Source organism: Dendropsophus ebraccatus, chromosome 5, assembly GCF_027789765.1.
Source record: "Dendropsophus ebraccatus isolate aDenEbr1 chromosome 5, aDenEbr1.pat, whole genome shotgun sequence".
In the NCBI taxonomy this organism is placed as follows: domain Eukaryota; kingdom Metazoa; phylum Chordata; class Amphibia; order Anura; family Hylidae; genus Dendropsophus; species Dendropsophus ebraccatus.
Genome location: NC_091458.1, coordinates 26334617 through 26358823, shown reverse-complemented (window position 1 = coordinate 26358823; position 24207 = coordinate 26334617). Strand labels below are relative to the sequence as shown.

The 24207-nt window shown below is 42.6% G+C and overlaps 1 protein-coding gene across 1 annotated transcript; it reads right to left on the bottom strand.

Annotated features, from left to right (window-relative positions):
- Positions 1-4294: 4294 nt before the first annotated feature.
- FAM181B (family with sequence similarity 181 member B) lies at positions 4295-6172 on the bottom strand. The gene has a single exon (XM_069972011.1). It carries the CDS (start codon positions 5687-5689, stop codon positions 4676-4678), a length of 1014 nt encoding a protein of 337 aa, XP_069828112.1. The 5' UTR covers positions 5690-6172; the 3' UTR covers positions 4295-4675.
- Positions 6173-24207: the final 18035 nt, after the last annotated feature.

Sequence of the window (24207 nt, the reverse complement as noted above, 5' to 3'; positions counted from 1 at the left end):
ACTCACCCCGATGTTGCCTCTTCGCTGGTCCGCAGCACAATGAAGTCACTGTGCTGCGGACCCGCTAATTATCCCATGTGCGCTGAGCCGATCAGCCAATCAGCTGAGCGCACATATAATTCTAAATGTTTCTTCTAATAATGCTATTGTGATAACATAATTAGAAGAAACATTTGGTGTTTTAATTAAAGTAAAGTGATGATTAGTACAGAATGCTCTATTGCCGGCAATATGAATTAACGGCTTACTGGAGCTTCCTGTACTAATTAATATTTAATTAATAAAACACATTTTCGTTGTAATAAAATCAGTTTCGTTGTTCAATAATTTAATTTAAACGAATCCATCATTGTGCAATTAAATATACTGTCAAAAAATAAATATATATATAAATATACATTTATTTATATATATATTTATTTTAACAGTATATTTAATTGCAAAATGATGGATTCGTTTAAATTTAATTATTGAACAACGAAAGGGACTTTATTACAATGAAAATGTGTTTTATTAATTAAATATATTAACCATGAGAGGCATCGACATTACTGCAGAGGATCGCAAACCCCGGTAATAACAATTCATGTAAACTGTTTCCCTGCTTTCCCAGATGCATCCAGAGGTGTTTGCATCACTTTCTAAAGATTTTATTTGTTATTTTTAGTTGAACCAGATTTCCAAGTAAATGACCGTATGTTTTGAGCCGCATGTCTATTTTTTCCCACGGCCGTAGTTTCAGCCGCACATTTCCAGCCGCATGAAAAATACAGCCGCACAGATACATAGTGTGAACATAGCCTTAAAGTAGACAAAGAACAAACTTACACCAATGAGTCACAAATATTAAAATTGAAAAACAAAAAAACAGAGTGCCTGATTGGATAGTACCCTCAGGACCACGGTAAGGCAATAATGTGACCCCGATTGACGGCTCACCTGATCAGGTTGTGTATAGCCGCAACCACTTCAGCACATATATGTGAGTAGAGTAAAGTATAGATACCAGACGCAGCTCCACAGTAGTACATCCACGCATGGGGGGATGTCAGGATAATCCAAACTACAAAAGCACATCAACCGTAAGTGCAGGCTTTGTATCAAAAGGGTAGATTTATTTAATAGTCCAATAATTATAAACGTGTTTTCAAGGCACGTGGCCTCTTTCTCAGATAAGAATGAACAAAAGTTAGTAGTGTGGGAGACCTAGGGTGCTGTACACACCTCCATCTGTACACACTTACTTTTACCCTGAAAAAAGCGTTTATAATTATTGGACTATTAAATAAATCTACCCTTTTGATACAAAGCCTGCACTTACGGTTGATGTGCTTTTGAAGTTTGGATTGAAATATTAAAATTGGTCATTCGTTTATTGAGAAAAATTATCCAATATCACATATCTGTGAGTTACACACATGTAAACCCTTGCGTTCAGTATCTGGTATGTACAGCAATGACTGTGGCGTATGCTCGACCGGTCACTTGCTAGATGGTAACGGGTGACGGCACTCCTGTGGCGGTTGTTCAGAATATAGCTCAGCCAGATGTTAGGTTGTTGTGACGCCAGTGCCGGTTGGGCACACAGGTATGGTGGCACACCTGCTTTTATTTTAGATGGCTATATCCTTTCCCCTGTGGTCGGCAACCTGCCGGGATGCAAGGGGGTCCCTTGGGCACTTATCACGGTGGTCTGGAGTGGAGTCCAGTTAAAATAAATAAACTCTTCTTTACTGCAGGAAGGCTTAATACAGTGATATACAGTAGGATCTTGACTTGATAATATACTTATTATATAATCTTTAGTGACATGACCTGTGCTGAGAGCTCAAGGAGAGGTGCAGCTGTGCTGCCTGGGTTGCGTTCTAAGAGGAAGAGGAGGTTAGAAGTAGAGATGAGGATGTCGAGAGAGTCCCAACCCAGGGTAGAAGTGTGCTCTGCTGGAACGTTAGAAGGAGAATAAGTAGAATACTTGAGAGTAGAAAGAATACTTGTGCCTGTGTTTTGACTCTTTGGTCTTTGCACCACCTATTGCCCACCATTGTCGGGCGACCCATCCTAGAGGGTGACACAAGCCCCAGACCTTGTTACCTGGGATGAGCAGAGTGGTCAGAGTTCTCTGATGACACCCACGCTGCGAGATAGAGTACATAGGCTTCTAGCAACTTTGCTCTATCCAGGTCAGTTCCTCATTTCTCAGGATACTGTCCTGCACTTTAGACTGGTTCTTGGCATGGATTGGGTAGATCCCTGACTTGTCCTCTCTAGTGTGCGTTCAGCACTGCATAGTGTGTGGAAGGGCTGCTGTTAAGAAAAGAGTGCTAAGGTGTCTCATGTGCATCCATTCACTACTGAGACCAACCCAAAGACTCAACAGGGGACCTGGCATAAGCCAGAGACTTACTTGGCTACTGCAGGGACCATCTGGCTTGCGTCCTTCCTCTACCAAAGCCAGAGTAAGACTCCCTAAGGTGTGGCTACACTTCCTCTCGCCTTGTGACTTCCTCCTACAGCATCTGTAACGTGTGCTGTGAGTGGATGAGAAGAGCGTGCAAGAGAAAAAGAAGGATAGAGATAGGTAGAAAAGTGAAAGAGCTCCCATTTTTGCACAGATCCTAGAAACAGCCTAGAGACCTGCAGAGTAAAGACAGTATACCATTCAGAGATCCATCTAAATATATAAAATAGTTCAAAGTAGAGAACCCCTTTAATGGGTTGGACATTGACAGGCAGGTTAGTTAGTTTGACACCCCTGATCTAGAGGTTTGCTCTAGTCAGTTTCAGAGGTGGCAGCGGGGCATCTTCCAAGGTATACAGCAGTTGATAATTGTAAATAGTAAATAAATGACTAATCTCTATATCTTTCTGGCAACAGTTAAAAATATCTGTTTCTCTTTGGAGTACCCCTTTAATAAGGAAACAGATAGCTATGGCATGAAATGTTTCCCACATTTATGCAAAAAAAAAAAAACAACACTATTTTTGAGAGAGACGGTAAACATTACTTATAAGGCTGAGTTCACACTGTGTTTTCGACAAAAAAAAGGTTGAAAAACATCCGAAAAACAAAAACAAATGCATTTCTGTGAATCTGTTTTGTTCCATTTTTCCATTGACTTTCATTATAAAAAAAAGATCAAAAATGAATCAAAACAACTCCCTTTTTTGTGTACACATAAACGTGGTCGACCACATTTTTGTGTATGCTAAAAAAAAAGGGTTGCTTTTTATTCTGATCCCTGTTTTATAATGGAAGTCAATGGAATAATGAATCAAAACGGATTCACACAAATGTATGCGTTTTTTCATCTGTTTTTCATCCTTTTTTGCATAAAACAATTTTAAAAAATAGGATTGGAACACCCACTCTAAACCCAGCCTCAGACCGTATTCTTGCAGCATATGATTTTATTTCTGAAACATTTTTCCACCCTAAATATAGGGGGAAAAATTTTTCAAAATGGACAGCAGAGGGCAGAAAGTGACTACAGTACCTCCTTTCTTTCTTCTTTTCTTCCTTGGCTTTATCATCAAATAAGCAAAATCTAAAATAAAATGTTAAAGAAGCTAATATGGAAACAACAAACAAAAAACCCTTGAAAAAATTCAACCGATGGGTGGGCCGACATTTTTAGAAATTTTATATTTTTGCAAATGGACAAAAAATTTGGTGGGCATGAATGATGCATGAAGAGTTACCTAGATGTAGAATGCTTAAGGCTATGTTCCCACTACGTCGTTTAGGTAAAATAACAGCCACTATTTTATAATGGCAGCCATAAATAATGATCATTATTAACGGCCGTAACTATCAAATGGCCGTTTTTTCACCTGAAAAAGACTTGTGGGACCAAAGCCTAAGGGAGGATATTAAGAATATGAATATACCTTTGTTGCTATACTGAAGAATAAATATATCAAAATATTAAGAAATAAAGTTTTTAAGCATGGGTAGCTTTTCCCTATTTTTTATTTTTACATAAAAATATAAGAAAACACTGTCTAATATATATATATATATATATATATATATATATATATATATATATCATTTTTGCATTCACCATTGTGGACAGTTTACAGTTAATAGAACTGGGCGAGTAACATCCAGGTCATCAATAAAGAAAATATATTGTCTTTGGGAAGGGGTCAGAAGTTCAGAGAAGATGGAAAGGCAACGCTTTTAAAAGGACCACAGGCCAAGGCCTATAGATTGTCAGAAAAATCACACAAAAATTCTACTTGACTAAAGTCACAAAAACACTCAAGAATATTTTTTTAAAAATGTACTCTCATTTATTCTACGATAAAACTTTTGATGCTAAAGTTTTTATTGCATAAGATTTTTTTGCATTGTTTAAAAAGTTTTACATTAAAATAAAAAAAAAGTTAGCATAGTCCAATACATTGCATACCGATATATTTACACAACTTCAGATATGGCTCTCAGTAGTAGACTATATATCCAGTTTTCAGGTTAAATAGCTTATTACGTTGGGAAATTTTTTGAGGAAACAAAATGCAAAAATTTTACGGCCAGTGTTATAAGCAAAGAGCGCCATGGGTCATCCTGAGTTGCGAGCCTCTGTGGGTTAAGTCATGCCTACATTGCATCTGAGTGAGTTTATTGCACAGCTGTCTGTATAAAGGTCCTTGGAAATGTTTTTTGAAAGTTCTACAAAACAGAGTAACCAATTCTGTTGTATCCTGAAGAACAGTCGTAAAACATTTGGGGCAAGGAACAGTCAGGGTAGCAAGGGTTAAATGGTGTTATATTGGGACAGTTCTCCTCCACGGAAACAGGGTTGGTGCTAGGCTCAGTGGTGTTTGAAAAGACAGGGACTGGCACTGGAATACATTTCAAACTTTCATTCAAGTTTGGACTGCAAGTTCCCACGGGACTCTTTTTAATTGGATTACATGGATTCCAGGGGTCGGAATAAAGGAGCCCATTTAGTAAGTGATGTGGCTCATACACAGAATGTTCTGCAGGGATGTCTTGGTGTATCTTTACTGATGCTCCCTGAATGATCTCTTGCTCTGAGATCATGTTGTTGTAATCAGGGCCCAATAGGTCAAAAAATTCAACAGTCTCTTGGTTACCTTTATCCAAGTCCTTTAAGGTCACCACTCCAGCACTGGCAAGAAGTCCCGGTGAAGAATAAGCAGGCTCGGTGAAGAAAGATGGTGGCAAGTTACGGTTCCTCAAGGGTACTTTTTTACATTTTTCCCCACGAATTTCCCTGGCGTTGTCAAAAAGAGCAGCCAAGCTCTTGCTCTGTAAGTTTGACTGGTTATTGTCCCTCTTGGGGGGAGGCTTACAGTGATAATTTTGAGGGCTACCACTAGTGCTGGGAGGGGTGACCTGACCTTTCGGAGACCCATGAGCTGTAACTCCATTACTGATCATGCCTGTGCACCTTTTGATCTGTTTTTGTAGATACTTCCTATGGTTGACCTTTCTTTTTGACTTCACGGGCTTGTCCAAAGCGAGTTTGATGTTACTGGAAGCTGTATTTATAAAACTAAGCAGATCCTTACTTGATTCTTTATAGTCTCCACTTTCGACAGCTCCCAGGAAGTCGACTCCTTCATGATAGCCTTTCTCAAAGTCGGCAGCGGATCCCGCAAAATATAACGGCATAAAATGATGATTCATCATTTCGGCTTGGACAGCCATCACGAGCATCAATTCCTCCAACTATCAAGAGTCCAAAATATCAGTCTGTGGACCATTAGTCTTGAAGGTCATATTGCTATGGAACACCCGTCTATAATATCAGTAGAACCCAGTAGATATTTCTCAATCTTCTTATTTGGTGAGCATCTCGTAGTGTTCTAGATTTTTCAAAAAGTTGAACTTCATTCTAAAAATAAAGTCAAAATTTGAGAAAACCTCCTCCAGGTAAAAATGTAGATTCAAGTTGAACGCAGAGAGAGATGCAGTCAGTGTCAGGCTTTCAGCTCCTTCTCAGTTTAATTTGTTCTCACCAGAAACACACATCCTGAAAAGAATGGGAGGGACGGATAAGTAGGAGGTCTGCAAGCCTCAATGGTATCAGCTTTCACTAAATCCGTGGGCTGGGAATGATACATCATGCAAAGTCTGGAATAAAGACTACACTGTGCTCTCGTCTCCTCCGGCAACAAAACAAAGTACAATTCCCCTGTTTCCATTCAAGCCTGAAATAACATAAATACTCGTGTTGTCTTAACTTTTTCTCTTCTTCTCCGGCTATTGACCTAACAAAAAGTTTTTGTTTCCTTGCCTTATTTTAAATGCAGAAACTTTATTCTAATTGTTTTAAGCACAAATGGAGTTAGCTTTTTGTTTAGCCTTTTTATTTAATTAAGATTTAATTCGAATTTGATTATATTCTGCTTTTTAAAAAAAAAAATTCTATAAAAATTTGGGTGTAAATAAATTTCATAAAATTATCGATAAGTTAAAAGAGTTGACTGATGACAAAAAAGGGACAGGCTAAGTGTTACTGATCCTCTGCCATTCACTGGGTCCCTGCTGGTCTTCACTTCCTCATCCCCTCTCGATACACAGTGAATCCCTGTTCAGCTGATCACTGGCCACAGTGTGACCCGTTTTTGGCAGCTTATATACCTGCAAAAGATTGTTTGTTTATTATCTGTAGAGAGTCAGGCCACTGTTCTGAGAAACAGTAAAGGTGCCTTTACATCTTATACTAAAGTTGACCAAATTCACCACCTCCTGCAAGTTTGGCCCACTTTCTAAGGTAGGGGTGGAGAACCTTTTTCCTGTTGAGAGCCATTTGGGCATTTATAAAATCAAATGAGGGCCATACACTACAATGCCGCCACACTGTGTGCATCAGTGGCATAGCATGGGGTGACAGCACCTGGGGTAAGGCAAAGTATTGCACCAACCCCCACCTCCGATGCTCCTAGTATTGTAGTCAAACCCTATGATGCCATTAGTGTTGTAGTTAGCCCCCAATGATGCCTCTAGTATTGTTGTTAACCCCCAATGATGCCCCTAGTATTGTAGTTAATCCTTATTGATGTCCCCAGTATTGTAGCTATCACTCAATGATGGCCCTAGTATTGTAGTTAACCCCAAATGATGCCCCTAGAATTGTAGGTAACCACCAATGATGCCCCTAGTATTGTAGTTAATCCCCATTGATGCCCCCAGTATTGTAGCTATCACTCAATGATGGCCCTAGTATTGTAGTTAACCCCAAATGATGCCCCTAGAATTGTAGGTAACCACCAATGATGCCCCTAGTATTGTAGTTAATCCCCATTGATGCCCCCAGTATTGTAGCTATCACTCAATGATGGCCCTAGTATTGTAGTTAACCCCAAATGATGCCCCTAGAATTGTAGGTAACCACCAATGATGCCCCTAGTATTGTAGATAACCACCAATTATGCCCCTAGAATTGTAGGTAACCACCAATGATGCCCCAAGTATTTTAGTTAACCTTTAGTGATGCACTCACCTTTCCTCCACTCCAGTGACAAGACCAGGTTGTCTAACTTTTCCTGTAATCTGTGCCAAAGCAGGGCAGGTCTTCTCGTTTAGGTGGTGCGCAGTGAAATGATCATATTGCAGCTTACCTCCAGTGTATAAAGTGTCTGTGGAATCATGGAGCTGTTTTTGGTAAAAAGCAGCCAGTTTTTTTTTTTAAATATATATATATATATATATATATATATATATATACTAAATACCATCTTTAAGTTTGTAAAAAAAAAGCAAAAAAAAACTAAGGAAGGTAAAAACAAACCTGGCGCTCTTTGTTTAAAAAGATGTACTCCAGATATGTTGAATATTCAATAAGCAGAAGAGTTTATTGAAGAAAGCAAAAAAAACATTGTACCCCCTTCATCAGATATAAACAAGTGCATCTTATTTATATCTGAAGAAGGGCGTCCAAACCCCCGAAACACCATGGTTTTTTTGCTTCCTTCAATAAACTCTTCTGCTTATTGAATATTCAGCGTATCTGGAGCACATCTTTTTGGACGCCGCTGACCTCGAACACCAGATTTGTTTTTTCTTTCCTTTGTTTTTACCGTTTCCCCGAAAATAAGACAGTCTTATATAATTTTTTGCTCCCAAAGATGCGCTATGTATTATTTTTAGAGGATGTCTTATTTTTCCCCTGAACAGGAAGTGCGGCAGGGCGTTGGGGCCACAGACCAACAGTATTCCTGCTGCGCTGCTGGTGAAGGACCAGGAGGGGCTGGTGGTGGAGGGTGGCAGTGGGTAGCGGCATGGTGGCGTAGGGGGTCTTACTTTTGGAGAATGCCTAATTTTCGGGGAATGTCTTATTTTCAAGGTAAAAAGGTATTGTGTTATGACATGGGCCCCTGTTGGGAGTACCCTGTTTTAGTGGTGCAGTCAGTTGGGCAGTCCACTAGCGTACTCCCTCATACAGCAAGTTGGAACTGACAACAGGACACTTTAGACCCCTGTACTTAGGGGTGATACGCACAAAGCCCAAGGGGCTATTAGGTGTGCACTCTCTTTACCTTCTCTATTGTCCTCGTTTACCGTCGTAATACACGAGGCACCTGTGTCTGGTTCTTGTTTCCTTTCTCTCTATTCTACCTTTTATTTTGTGTCACATAAATGATATCACTGTGGCTTAGATGACTATTTTGTCACATGCCAATTGTCTGTGTTGGGTATATACATATAGGGGGAGATTTATCAAACATGGTGTAAAGTGAAACTGGCTCAGTTGCCCCTAGCAACCAATCAGATTCCACCTTTCATTCCTCACAGACTCTTTGGAAAATGAAAGGTGGAATCTGATTGGTTGCTAGGGGCAACTGAGCCAGTTTCACTTTACACCATGTTTAGGTAATCTCCCCTATATGTATATACCCAACACAGACAAGTGGCATGTGACAAAATAGTCATCTAAGCCACAGTGATGTAATTTATCTTAGACAGAAGATAGATAGATAGATAGATAGATAGATAGATAGATAGATAGATAGATAGATAGATAGATAATAGATAGTTTGTGTCCATCACTTACCCTGCACTATTTACCAGCAGCAATGATATAAGGTATTGTTAGGTACCCGGCACTCGGAAATGAAATCCCTATAGAGCCTTTATAATGTACTAATTCCATTATAACCTTATGTTTCAGTGAATGGGAATCCTGTATCCGCCTAGAAGGTCACACATAAAGAGCCGGGATGTCAGGATACCGGGGCCCAGGAGTTAAGACCTCCTTTTCTCACTGAAGTGGATAATCCCATCTCAGGGATTCAGGAAACATTACATGGTCATTTGAGCAGGCTATAGAGGAAGGGAAAATGGGCCGCCGCGCAGCTAAAGGGTTAATGAGGCAGCGGAGAAGAGAATTCTAAATGAACAAATATCCGGGGGAATCGAAGGAAGATCCAAAACGGGCTGGATCCTATTATTGGGGCTGAATTAATCCAAGTAAACAGCTTAAAGAGCTCAGCCACTGTTATTGCCTCCTAAAAATAGCAAGAGACCCAACAATGCCCCAGCATGCATCAGGGAAGGCCTCATTCACTTGTATTTAGGGGCCATTTACATACTAGATAGGTGGGGATTACAGATTATCAGGCCTGTGCACTCAGCCTGTGTGGCTGCAGGAAGGCGTAAAAGCTGGAGACACAAACAGATCAAAAAGAAACATTTTTGAAAATTTTTGAAAATTTATCTATTAGACAATAGTATTGAAAATGGGATACTGTGGGGGGTCGGTGAGAAGAAATACAATCCCTAACATGCACGGCTGTTGTGTATATGTACAATTTACGCTGTTTAACAACTTTTCACTTTTTTTTTTTTTTTACTTTTTTTTAAGTGCTTCAATGTGCCATAAGAAATAAATAAAATAAATAAAAAGGGTATTCCCATCTCAACTAACATAGTTTATACTTGTAGGACTGGTCAAGGTAAATATTTTTACAAATATTGTCTCCGTCTCCTGATACACCCCTCTTTCCATCCTATTGTTGACCGGCTCATTGTCTAGGTTACCAACCACCACTCTACTCTGAAAGCAGTGGTTGGTTTGCTAAATGAATGTATTAGTAAAAATATTTACCTCAACGAGTCCTACCAGTATAACTATGATGGAAAGATGGGAATACCCCCCTTTAAAACTCCTGACAGGACACCTTGAGGGGTGACAGAAGCCTTTAATAACCTTTTTTTCAGTCTACAGCACACTTTTAAATGTATGGGCACGCTCGGGACACCCACACAGTTAAATTTTTGAACTGGCTGACAGCTCTCTCATACACTCTCTCATACACAAGATGCAATGTTAGCAGGTGCACAGATACATCATTGCACCTGCTGCACTGTGACAGAGGAGGCCTACAGCCTAAGAAGCACCGTTTATCATCTGAACAAGTTTAGGTGACTATCCATTTATATCTTCTTCCTTTGTTTTGGATGTGCACTTTTACTGCATGGGGCAAATGGTGTGTGGGCACGGTGACGACTAAGGACAATTTGTGTGGGGGAACTTCTAAGGGGACAGGATACTCTGTATATGTGTGAGTACTAGAGATGAGGGCAACTGGAGTGTGCTGGAGTCAGAGTGTTCTGCATTTGAATATCGGTGACTAAAGAAGTTGAATGTGGCCCTAGTAGAGTCCTGGAATACATGGGTATAGCCTATGGCTACGGAAAAAGCATTGGACAATGGTCAGTCCACAGTTATAAGTCCAAGTCGGAATCTTTAAAAGGAATCTGTCACTGGGTTTATTCTGCCTTAAATGAAGACAGCCTAAACTAGTGACAGAAATGTTGAACAGATCGGTGTATTACTTACATCATTCTGTTCAGCCGTTCTCCTAATATGCAGGAGAGTAGGATTTTTCCACACCCCTTCCCCCCCCCCCCCCTCCAGCTGCTGATTGACAGGAGACTGCCTATACACAGCATGGATAGGTAACTGCCAATCAGCAGCTGGTGGGCGGAGTTTTCTGCTTCTCATGAATAATGAGGACTACTGGGCTCATGCACATAATGGAGAGGACTACTTATTGTCCATGTTATGCAGGAGGATATCTCTGGATCAGCTGCACAGAACTATGTAAGTGATACATCATTCTGTTCTTCTCTGTCACTCCTTTATGCTACCCTCAGATAGGACAGCATAAACCTACTGACGGAGTCTCTTTAAGGGACCAACACACTGATCTGCAGGGTGTTGTACCTTTGGGTCCTATTGCATAAAACGACTATCGGCCATACTTGGTCGATTACTGGCCGTTCCAGCTATGGTAGTAGTGGGATGTTTTGGTGAATGTCTCCCTGCCGGATCAGCTGGCACAGTGGTGTGGTAGCTGAGTGGGTCTAGGGTCACTTGGGCACTTGTCACAGTATCCTGGAGTGGTATAGGACCCACCCCGGAAAGTTTGGCTCCTCACCAAATCCTACAAGGTGACTCAAGTGTAACAGTGAGTGGGGGTGTGGGTGCACAAGGAATAAGTCCAATGCTTTAAGAAAACAGAACATTTTACTTAGGAGAACGTAGTGCAATACAAGAAAGATACTTGTGGTAGTAATACAGTCCCGTGCAATACACAAAAAGAATACTCGTACTCATGGATGACTTCTAGTCTGACCGCCTTTTGCCCCCTAGTTGCCAGCTATCCATCCTAGGTGGGTAATACGAGACCCAGGCCTTGTTATCTGGGCTAAGCAGACTCCCGAGACTTCCCAGTTGTCTTGCACTGTGCACTGGAATACGTAGACCTTCCGTATCCTTGTTCCATTGGGGTCAGTTCCTATGACTCCTAGGGTAACTGCTCTGCACTTTTAAAAAAGGCGGACAATGTGTTCCCTGTGTGGCTTCTCTCCACCTGTAGAGTTCTAGCACTGCATAGTGGTTCTATTGCCCACAAGGAAAAGCAGTGGTTCTATTAATTTTGTCCCTGTCAGAGGACCTGGCCAAAGCAAGGCCCTGGCTTGGCTCCTGCTGAGATCTGTCTGTCATGCTTTCTTTCACACTGAATCCAGACTAAAACTAACTCCTCCCACCAGGAACTACGCACTTTCTACAGGGGTCTGTCTAACCTTCCTGTGATTGGTGAGCTGTGTGTGCAGAAAGACAAAAGGAGAGGATAGGCTGAAGAAAGGAGGGAAAGCACCTGCACCATTGAATGGGCAGGGAACAACATGTGACATACAATAGTTAACCCTTGGAAGGCTTTAGCTGTACATAGAATAAGCTATGTATTATCACTGTAGTGACACCTAGTGGGGAAAACACAGAATATAGTTACATCACTTCCGTGTAACAGGGGCGGCAGCAGCAGACTGTCACTATCTTCTATGGCCACCCTCACAATCTATAGATCGTCCGGGCTGCCCCTCCTGCAGCTTATTTTCTGGAGGCCTTTTTACTCATAAAACCATTGGCTTCTATGGGCCAGAAGCCTGCAGAGATGAGGCCGTAAGAGTAAGGATCACACTGCACCGCTTAATACCATATCAGGGTTATTAACCTAAGACTCTGGAGTTTGTTACCCTTTACACGTCCTTCTCATGACCCTTGGGCCAAGGACAAATCATGGAATGGTAATATAGTCTGCCTTTATAGTATGAATACTTTATGGACACTATATTCTGCTTTTCTGGGGGTCTCAAAAGATATTTTTAGAAATATTGATAGAATAATAAACTTAATTTAGGAATGGTTTCAATTGGGAGTTTATTGTAACTATTAATAATTAAATAGTTTTTATTCATATTTAATTATATTTATAATATTATTTATATTACATTTTGCTACGTAGACTTTTGAAGTTTTGGGAATTTTTATTTTTTTTTTAATCTTTTTTCCTGTTCTGGAGACTACTCTGGGAAAAAAAAATCTATGAAGTAAATAAGTGTCAGCGCTCCAGCGCCATGGTCTCATTTCCTAATGGCATCTTAATCTGATGACGGTGAAGTGAGATTTCTTGCACATTCTAGTATCAGTGGGAATTTCTGCCCTTCCCTGACAAGTATTATGGGTCGGCTTTGACATACAGCCCTGCAGAGCCTAAATAGGGCTCCATTCTTTCCCACTGCTGAATGAGAGCTTTGTGCCAGGGATTCATTAAACTGCTCTGCACAGACCTTCCTAAATAGGCCTCAATAATGAACAGTCGATTTAACTGGAAAAGCTGCTGGAGTTGTAAAATTAAAAGGAAATAAAGTGCTTCCCCCCACCAACCCCACCATAACCTGCCAGAAAGAGAGTCCCACACAAAAATGGCTTTTTATAACAAAATAGTAAATAATCAATATTATCTAGAAAGTTCTACCGTGATTATCTATCGTTTATTTATCTATCTATCATTTATCTATCTCCTATCTATCTATCTATCATTTATCTATCTCCTATGTATCTATCTATCTATCTCCTATCTATCTATTATCTATCTATCTATTATCTATCTATCTCCTATCTATCCATCTATCTATCTATCTATCTATCTATCTATCTATCTATCTTCTATCTATTATCTATCTATCTATCTATCTATCTATCTATCTATCTATCTATCTATCTATCTATCTCTCTATCTATCTCTCTATCTATCAGTATCTCCTATCTATCTATCTATTATTTATCTATCTATCTATTATATATCTATCTATCTCCTATCAATCTATCTATTTCCTATCTATCTATCTATCTATCTATCTATCTATCTATCTATCTATCATCTATCTATCTATCTATCTATCTATCTATCTATCTATCTATCATTTATCTATCTCCTATGTATCTATCTATCTATCTATCTATCTATCTATCTATCCAGGGCCGTCTTAACAGTATTATGGGCCCCTGGGCAGAGGTGCGAATTGGCCCCCCCCAACCGCCACCATCAAATCCCCCACATCTTTGCATATAGTGCCCCCCATAGAAGCCAATCCCCCCCATATAGTGCCCCCCATAGTAGTCAATCCCCCCATATAGTGCCCCCCATAGTAGCCAGTGCCCCCCAAAACAACAAACCAGTTACTCACCCGTCCGGCGGCCCCAGCAGCTGATGTCTCCCGTCAGCGCGCACTCCCGACATCCTCCGGCACAGGCAGCGGGGTACAGAGAGACTGCCTGTGCTGGAAGTGTCCGGCTGCACGTCACATCCAGGACACAGGCAGCGTCTCTGTACCCCGCTGCCTGTGCCGGAGGATGTCGGGAGTGCGCGCTGCCGGGAGAGGAGCTGCTGGGGCCGCCGGACGGGTGAGTTCCTGGACTGCCCGCCCCTTCTATCGCCGCTTAGCTGAGTCGATCAGAAGCCCAGGAAAGTGCTGCTCAATGCACTTTCCTGGGCTTCTGATCGGCTGTCAGCTGAGAAGCGATAGAAGGGGTGGGCGGAGGGGGTCGCTCAGGGCCGCTCACTATGCATATGCATAGTGAGCGGCAATAGAGGGGGCGGGCGGGACGGCTTCCTTGCGGTGCTCAGCACTGCTTGGGAGCAGTCTTTGCTTTATAGGACGCACTTCGTTTTATAAGTGCGTTTTATAAAGCTAAAAATACAGGTCACAGAAGGCAGGGGCCCCCTAGGACGCAAGGGCCCCCGGGCAGCCGCCTACCCTGCCCAATGGATAAGACGGCCCTGTATCTATCTATCTCCTATCTATCTATTATCTATCTATCTATTATCTGTCTATCTATCTATCTCCTATCTATCTGTCTATCTATCTATCTATCTCCTATCTATCCTATCTATCTATCTATCTTCTATCTATCTATCTATCTATCTATCCCCTATCTATCTATCTATCTATCTATCTATCTACAGTATCTCCTATCTATCTATCTATCTATCTATCTATATATCTCCTATCTATCTATCTATCTATCTATATATCTCCTATCTATCTATCTATCTATCTATCTATCTATCTACAGTATCTCCTATCTATCTATCTATCTATCTATCTATCTATCTATCTATCTATCTATCCCCTATCTATCTATCTATGCATGTACAAAGGAAAATCCACAACACTCCTGGATTTGTGAAAAAACTTTAAACTGGTGTTTATTTTATAAGTCTTTCCTCGGACACAGCATATACAGCATGACGCTTGAGAATGGTGGCAGACGGCCGCCGTAACGTGGCGTATTACTTGGGCACTATATTCTGCGTACATCCCAAGCAGAGGGAATGACAGCCATGGTGAACATCACATAGTAGGTAGAGTATTTAGGGTATGGCGGTAATGTATGAAATAGAAGAATCTACAGATCTACACAATTGGGGGACATCGTTGTGTTAGAACATTGTTGAGCTGCATCCCACACAAGCTTAGGGAACAGCGCACAAGTGAGTGGGTGGTGAGCTGATATAGTCACCACTATGCTGGGTATACATTGGGATTGGTGTCTGGCATTGGTACAGTAGAGGCATGTCTGGCTGTGGTAAGTTAGCTGCGGAGTGATGTAGGACAGTCATGTTATTATGGGTAACCAGCAGGGGTGAGAGGTAGAGTGCTTAGTCATGGGGAAGACTGTTGTTGGGTCAGTTTTGAGAGTTCAACGGCTTAGAGTATCTGTGCTCTAACTTTGCACCACCCCTCCGTCCCTCCTCCCCACCCTCTTCATCATTAGGAATGCCATTGGAACATTTACTCCTGTCTGAACATTGCACAGGTGCTATAGAAAAAATAGAAATGGATCCCACAGCTCCGATAAATGTAGAAAATTTATTGAAACATAAATAAAAAATAACAAAGTGATAAAAATCGCGCCATTTTATCATGGCGCGATTTTTATCACTTTGTTATTTTTTTTATTTATGTTTCAATAAATTTTTTACATTTTATCGGAGCTGTGGGATCCATTTCTATTTTTTCTATATTACTTTGCCGGGATACGGCCCGAGTATTCTCCACGTGCTCCTTCCTGGGACGCTGATGGTGCAAGAGAGACCAGCATTATGGGGGTGAGCTGACAAACTTGCTCTGTTGTGAATTGCACAGGTGCCTTAACGATCCAGCCTATGTTCAATATTCACACAACTGATGAATAGGAGACAATCTGCCTGGAGCATTGCTGATGATGAAGAGGGCGGGGAGGAGGGACAGAGAGGTGGTGCCAGCCTAATGCATAGACAATCTAAGCCCCGGCAGTTGGGCACAGAGCTGCCAGTTTAAAAGTTGTTTTTAGGACAATAACTGCATCACCTGCCGAACGGACCCCAGGACAGATCTTGGATTAAAAGCAGCTATCCGAGAGTACAAGTGATTTGGGGGGGGGGGGGGGTCAGATTGTGGGTACAGAGTCGCTTTAAAGGAGAAGTCCGGCAAATATTTTTATTAAAGTATCGTGTTGCCCCCCAGAAGTTACACAAATCCCCAATATACACTTATTATGGGAAATGCTTATAAAGTGCTTTTTTTCCCTGCACTTACTACTGCATCAAGGCTTCACTTCCAGGGATAAAATGGTGATGCCACTTCCTGGATAACATGGTGATGTCACTTCCTGGATAACATGGTGATGTCACGACCCGACTCCCAGAGCTGTGCGGCTGTGGCTGCTGAAGAGGATGATGGCAGAGGGATGCTCAGTATCCCCCCAGTGTCCTGTGTCCCTCAGTGTCCCCCTGCCATCATTCTCTCCAGCAGCCACAGCCCAAACAGCTCTGGGAGTCGGGTCGTGACATCACCATGTTATCCAGGAAGTGACATCACCATGTTATCCAGGAAGTGACATCACCATGTTATCCAGGAAGTGAAGCCTTGATGCAGTAGTAAGTGCAGGGAAAAAAGCCCTTTATAAGCATTTCCCGTAATAAGTGTATATTGGTGATTTGTATAACTTTTGGAAGGCAATATAATACTTAAGTGAAAATAAAGGACTTCTTCTTTAAAGGGGTTGTTCACAAAAAAAATTTCTTCCAAATCAACTGGTGCCAGAAAGTGCTAGAGTTTTGTAATTTACTTTTATTAAAAAATCTCAAGTCTTCCAGTACTTATCAACTCCTGTATGTCCAGCAGGAAGTGGTATTTTTTTCCAGTCTGGAGAGCAGGATAGGTTTTCTATGGGAATTTGCTACTGTGCTGAACCGTTCTTTTCACAGACAGAGGTGGCAACAGAGAGCATTGTGTCAGACTGGAAAGATTACACCACTTCCTGCAGGACATCCAGCAGCTGATAAGTACGGGAATACCTGAGGTTTTTTAATAGAAGTAATTCACAAATCTTTGGTACTTTCTGGCACTAGTTAATTTAAAAAATTGAACTACCGCTTTAAGAGCAGTGTGTGATAGAGGGAAGTCGTCTATAAATAGATGGTGAAAAACTGAAAGATGGATGTGGACGGCAAGGTGCCAGTACAGAGTCATTTTAAAGGGGATATCCAGGGCTACAAAAACATGGCCACTTTTCCCCCTCTCGTCTCCAGATTGAGTAAGGTTTCAAACTCAGTCCCATTGAAGTAAATGGAGTTTAATTGCAAACCACACCTAAACTAGACAAGAGAGGGGGAAAAGCGGCCATGTTTTTGTAGCACTGGATAACCCCTTTAATGCTGTTATATTAGACATGTTTAGTCACCTAGTATGAATGCTACCAATAAGCCTTCATGCCTCAACGTATAACTGAAACCATCAAGATTGTTGTGCCACTAGGTATAAAAAAAAAAATCTGTTAAAATTCTATTCCCATCTGGGCATTTATGGCATACCCCCAGGAAATGCTATAGAGTTCCAATAAATAAGGGTTCGACCCCTATCTTGAGGGCCCCCAACTCCTTGAGACTTAATTGGGGCGGCCAGAGACGCTTGGGAAGTGGACAACAGCCGGGCCATTTTACATAGTTTACATAACTCCCATGAATCTCCCAATGGGACTGCCCCTTTAATTTGTTTGCATTACAGTAGTCTCCTGTCAATTTTTAAAGGGTAATCACGTAAGAGAAGCCCAACACTTAGGGTACTATTACACCAAGCAATTTTCCGACGACTAACGATTAACGATAAACGATCTTAAACGACCGCTAAAGCAAACGACCCGAAATCGTTCGCCCAAGTACACGAAACGATGTTCGTTATTTATGATCCTTCTTGCGGTCGTTTAGTCGTCGATATTGCGTACGTTTCAGCTGTGAATTCTTATTCCACCGAACGATATGCGAACGATGTGCGAACAATGAGCGAACGATCAAACAATAAAAATAGGTCCGGATCCTATTAAACGATCAACGATTTCTTGTTGGTCGTTTAATCGTTGCCTGCTATTACACGAAATGATTATCGTTCAAATCCGAACGATTTAACGATTTTTCGAACGATAATCGTTCCGTGTAATACCACCCTTACACGTCCCTTCCCAGAGTGGTACAATGGACAGTGATCAGCATTGACCTATGTTATATCTCCAGAGCAAGGAAGGGGTTAAATTCAAAAACAGTCAACAAATGTCTTTAAGAAATGTAAAGAATAAAAAAAAAAACTGCAAACAAATAGAACATGTAGCACAACCCGCTTTTCTGATGTTAATGGCCTGGAAGAATGAGGGGAGCGCAAATGATAGCAGTGATCTAATTATCGACAGGCTGATATAACCGAGCGCCTGAAAGCATCTCCGGGAAAAGGCTGCGAGCGCACACAAAACAGCCGGGAAACAATGCGCCACTTAGCAACAGGGAGAAAAGGGCTTCTCCCGGCACAAAGGCCAGTTTTATGAGCATTTCTGTCTTGTTTTTCATTTACAAGAAAAGTCAGGCCACACTTTTAAATGTTCTCACTCCTAAGTGGATAGCTAGTAGGCACAGTCAGGTGTTGCAGGATAAATAAAAACACTGCCTGTTTATAGAAATTTGAGTAATTAAAAAAAAAAACAAGTTTCATACTTTATTCTTCAACTCTTCCCAGTATAATCATCATTTCCAATAGTATAGGGGGAGATTTATCAAACATGGTGAAACTGGCTCAGTTGCCCCTAGCAACCAATCAGATTCCACCTCTCATTCCTCACAGACTCTTAGGAAAATGAAAGGTGGAATCTGATTGGTTGCTAGGGGCAACTGAGCCAGTTTCACTTTACACCATGTTTGATAAATCTCCCCCATAGTCTCTGAGGGACAATTATCAAGCTTCTGCCAGAGCCGTACGTGGAGCTTGCGGGGGCCTGATAAGACGGGGAGGAGGCATGGCACCTGTAAATCATGATCAAAATCTACACCTGCTTGGAACAAGTACGCCGGGAACAGGTTCAGGCGCCTCTTAGTGAATCCTGCCAAGGAAAAGGGGTCAGGGCCTAATATAAGACCGGCGTACTTGTACGCCGCTATTCACAACCCCGCACCCCTAAATGTCTATATATTTTCTGTACATACAGGACTTGATAAGATCTTATTAATAAACTCTACATTACATTACTTATCCTGTACTGATCCTGAGTTACATCCTGTATTATACCCCAGAGCTGCACTCACTATTCTGCTGGTGGAGTTACTGTGTACATACATTACATTACTTATCCTGTACTGATCCTGAGTTACATGCTGTATTATACCGCAGAGCTGCACTCACTATTCTGCTGGTGGAGTCACTGTGTACATACATTACATTACTTATCCTGTACTGATCCTGAGTTACATCCTGTATTATACTCCAGAGCTGCACTCACTATTCTGCTGGTGGAGTCACTGTGTACATACATTACATTACTTATCCTGTACTGATCCTGAGTTACATGCTGTATTATACCGCAGAGCTGCACTCACTATTCTGCTGGTGGAGTCACTGTGTACATACATTACATTACTTATCCTGTACTGATCCTGAGTTACATCCTGTATTATACTCCAGAGCTGCACTCACTATTCTGCTGGTGGGGTCACTGTACATACATTACATTACTTATCCTGTACTGATCCTGAGTTACATCCTGTATTATACTCCAGAGCTGCACTCACTATTCTGCTGGTGGAGTCACTGTGTACATACATTACATTACTTATCCTGTACTGATCCTGAGTTACATCCTGTAATTCTTTTTATTAGAAAAATATAAAACTTAACAAGTAACAACATAAATATAACCGCGGCTCCATCAGCCAGAACAAAAACAAATACAAAGCTTTCTGCTTATAACAAAAACATATTCTGAAATAATAATCATATTTTCTATAAGGAAATCCTCCCTCACACCTGCCTCACCCGGCCAGTCCAGCTTCATAATAAAACACTACCACCCCAATTTACCCTTACTACTACTATTACTACCACCACCACTACTACCTACCCCACACTCACACCCCACAGCACACAGAAATAATATAGTAGACACTCTGTCTAGACCAAACCAAGAATCTATAACATGCTCTGAGCCATTCTCGGCTCTAACTCAACATAGTCCCAGTCTGGACTTTTTTTTTTCCTTCTAAAACACGCACACACACACACACCTTACCCTGCAAACCCAACACAAAAAGCCCCTCCCCCCCCCCACACACACACACCAGCATAATTCACCCAACAAGCCCCCCCCTTCCAGATACTTAACTCTCATCCAACCACCACACACACTATACAACTTTAACAGAAAAGAAAATATCCCAATACCAACTTAATAATATGAGGTCCGGCTGCCTTATAGGACACAAATAAATAAATAAATAAAAAAAATTAAAAAAAATTATTAATAATAATAATAATAATAATAATAATAATAATAATAATAATAATAATAATAATAAAATAATAATACAAATCATAAAAGTACATCAACCATATGACACATGAACCTAACTATAAGCCCCAAATCTGGACATGAGTCTGGGTCCATCAGTTTAGTTCTTGTTCCTTTAGTGACCCATGCCAGAACTCCAAGTATCCATCCAGGGAAAAACAACCCCCCCCCTCCCCATCACCCCACCCAACCTATCCTATACCCCAGAACTTAAACAATAACTATAATTGTCCATAAGGTTTATCCAGCCCTCAACTTACCAATGTTCCTAAAAATAAAGTATACACCATAACAATATCCCATAACACCAACACATTATGACATAACAGCAAGGCTCAAGTTCGGTAGCCTGTAAGCCCTTTACTGTTTATTACTTGTTAGAAAACAAAAAGCTAAAGTGTCATGCATAGCCCCCCACCGGGATCGGAGGATGGCAGACCGGGTACCATAATAATTTATAACCTATCCCTGACTATTCACCCTACCCTCTCCCTAATACTATCCCTAAATATTAATCTAACCCTCACACTCTCCCTACCTCTGTCCCTACCTACTCTGTCCCTAACCAGAATTATGGTACCTCACCCAGTGGGCTCAGTACCTAGGGCACAGCGAAGGAAAAACCTCTCCACAGGAGAGAAGCCCTACTTGTACCCAGCCTGCCATACTCCAAAGACCTGATCTTCCCAAGGTCACCAGTGATGTTCCTACAGACCTCCACCTCGGAGAGGACTCTACGCTGTGTAGATACTAGACACCGTGCGTTCCACGTGTGGTACCTAACCACTAAGCTGACTAAGAATAACGTGCAGCGATCTCGGCCACCCAGGTTCCTGAATACTCCATAAGCCCACTCCGGATAGGTGAGACTGACTAACTGATTCCAACCTATGGAGGCGCCCACCCTGGTGTAAACCCCTATATTGAAGGGACAATGAAGCAGGAAATGATCCATGCTTTCCAGCGTATTACCACACTCCTCTCGGGGACACCCCCGATCATCGGAGCTCCTGCACTTCAAGTTGTCCCTTACATATAGCTTCCCCTGGAAGCAGCGCCAGGCCAAGTCCCAAAACTTCTGGGGGATCCTCTTTGAGTTCAATAGACTTAACCCAACCCTCAGATCCCGACCTGGGCAATCCCTGAGCGCCAGGGGCTTCTGGAAATGGGTCAACAGAACCCTTTGGTCAAGGAATTTCCTTGACTGAGTCCTGATCTCCCACATTCCCAGACCCCACCGACGTATCATCTTCAGAGTCGGGGTAGCGTAAGCCGGAAGATATCCATGGGGTGTACGAAGGTCCTTCACTCGCCCTCCTGTCTCCCATTCCTGGAAGAAAGGCCGAAACCATTCCCTGCAGGAGAGTACCCACGGAGGAGCCCTCTCTTTCCAGAGGTTTGCGATGTTAGCTTTCAAGAAGGTGTTCACTAAGAACACCACTGGGTTCACCATAGACAAACCCCCAAGTCTCCTCGTGCGGTACGTAACCTCTCTCTTGACCAGGTTCAGCCTATTCCCCCATAACAGCTGGAAGAACAGGCTGTAGATCCTAGTATAGGAAGCCTCTGGCAAGATACATACACTGCCCAGGTAGATAAACAAAGGGAGCAGGTATGATTTGATCAGGTGTACCCTTTCCCTGAGGGTCAAAGACCAACCCTTCCACTGGTCCACCTTCTGAGCAGCATTCTGGAGCCTACCATCCCAGTTTTTAGTGGGGTAATCACCCTGGCCGAATGTAATGCCTAGGATTTTTGCTGAGTCTTGGGGCTCTGGGTGTCCGGGAGATCAAACTCGGGATCTCCCCCTCCCAGCCAGAGACTTTCACACTTATCCGGGTTGATGCTGGACCCAGATGCCTCTGAGTAGCGGTCCACCTCTGACATCACCATATCGACCTCCTCTCTCGAGGATACTAAGACAGTGACATCATCAGCGTACGCTACCACTCTCAGGGTGGCTTCTGGCTCCTCCAGGCTCATCCCGACCCCTGCCAACGGTCCACAACCAACCCTCCTAAGAAAAGGGTCGATCGCGAACACATACAACAGTGGGCTCAAGGGACAGCCCTGGCGAACACCAGACCCAACCTCAAAAGAGCGGCCAGACCAACCGTTCACCAGCGGGAAACTCTCTGCCCCTGCATACAAGATCTTAAGCCAATTGACAAAAGTATCTGGTAGGCCATATCTCAGAAGGACAGACCAGAGGTACTCATGGTTCACCCGATCAAATGCTTTGGCCTGATCCAGGGACAGCAAGTACCCCTTCCAAAGACCCGCACTACTCCGCTCCACTGCCTCCCTGACACTAAGGACAGCACTTAAGGTGCTTCGGCCTGGAACAGAGCAGTGCTGAGCCCCCGAAAGGAGCCGGGGTGCAAACTTCACCAGCCGATTAAACAGTATCTTGGCCAGAATCTTCCTGTCCGTATTGAGAAGAGCTATGGGCCTCCAATTCTCAATACGGCTCGAATCTTTACCTTTTGACAGAAGAATCAGGGCTGACCTCCTCATTGACCTCGGCAGAGTGCCCGAGGAGAGACACTCATTGAAGACCTCGGCCAAGAGGGGAACTAAGAGGTACCTGAAGGTCTTATACAACTCAGATGTTAAGCCATCTGGACCTGGCGACTTCTTCAGGGCAAGCCCTTCAATCGCCAGTCTAACTTCCTCTTCCCTGATCTCTTCTGCCAAAACATCAAGAGAGTGGTCTACCCCTGGCTCAGGAATGGTTTCAGCCAGGAAACCCGACATCACATCCCGATCTAGATCCTTCCTCCCCAAGAGGTGTGAGTAAAAGGATCTGACGACCTCCAGGATCCCTGATCTGGACCGGTTCAGAGATCCCGTACTATCAACCAGTCCAGTCACGATCTTACTATTCACTGACATCTTACAGCTTCTGTAGGGGTCGGGCGAGCGGTACCTCCCGAAATCCCTCTCAAAAACTAAAGATGAGTGCCTATCATACTGACACCTCATGAGCAAGGCTTTCACTCTGGAGATCTCCTCTCTACTACCTCCAGTCGAGACGAGATGCTCGAGTTTCCTCCTCAGGCCCTGATACACACGATACCTATTCAGGGACCTGAGGCTCGAGAGCTGGCGGAAGAACCTCGCAACCCGCTTCTTGAATATCTCCCACCACTCTGACTTACTGCTACATAGGCCCAGTAGAGGTACCTGACTCTGAAGAAAATCCTCAAAGGATTGTCTTACCTCTGCTTCTTCCAGGAGGGACGAATTCAGCCTCCAGTAGCCTCTACCCATCCGGGGGGTCTCTGAAACATTCAGGGAAAACAAAATTAGACAGTGATCGGAGAACTCCACCTCAACCACGGACACTGCGGAAGAGACGGCTTCCTCCTTTAAATAAAACCTGTCTAATCTAGACCTGCAGCTACCTCGATGATAGGTGAAACCCGCGTGGCCCGAGGGGGTCCAGATGTGGGCATCCTCCAGGCGAGCCTCCCTAACTATACTAATCAGGGCCATGCTATCATAAGCC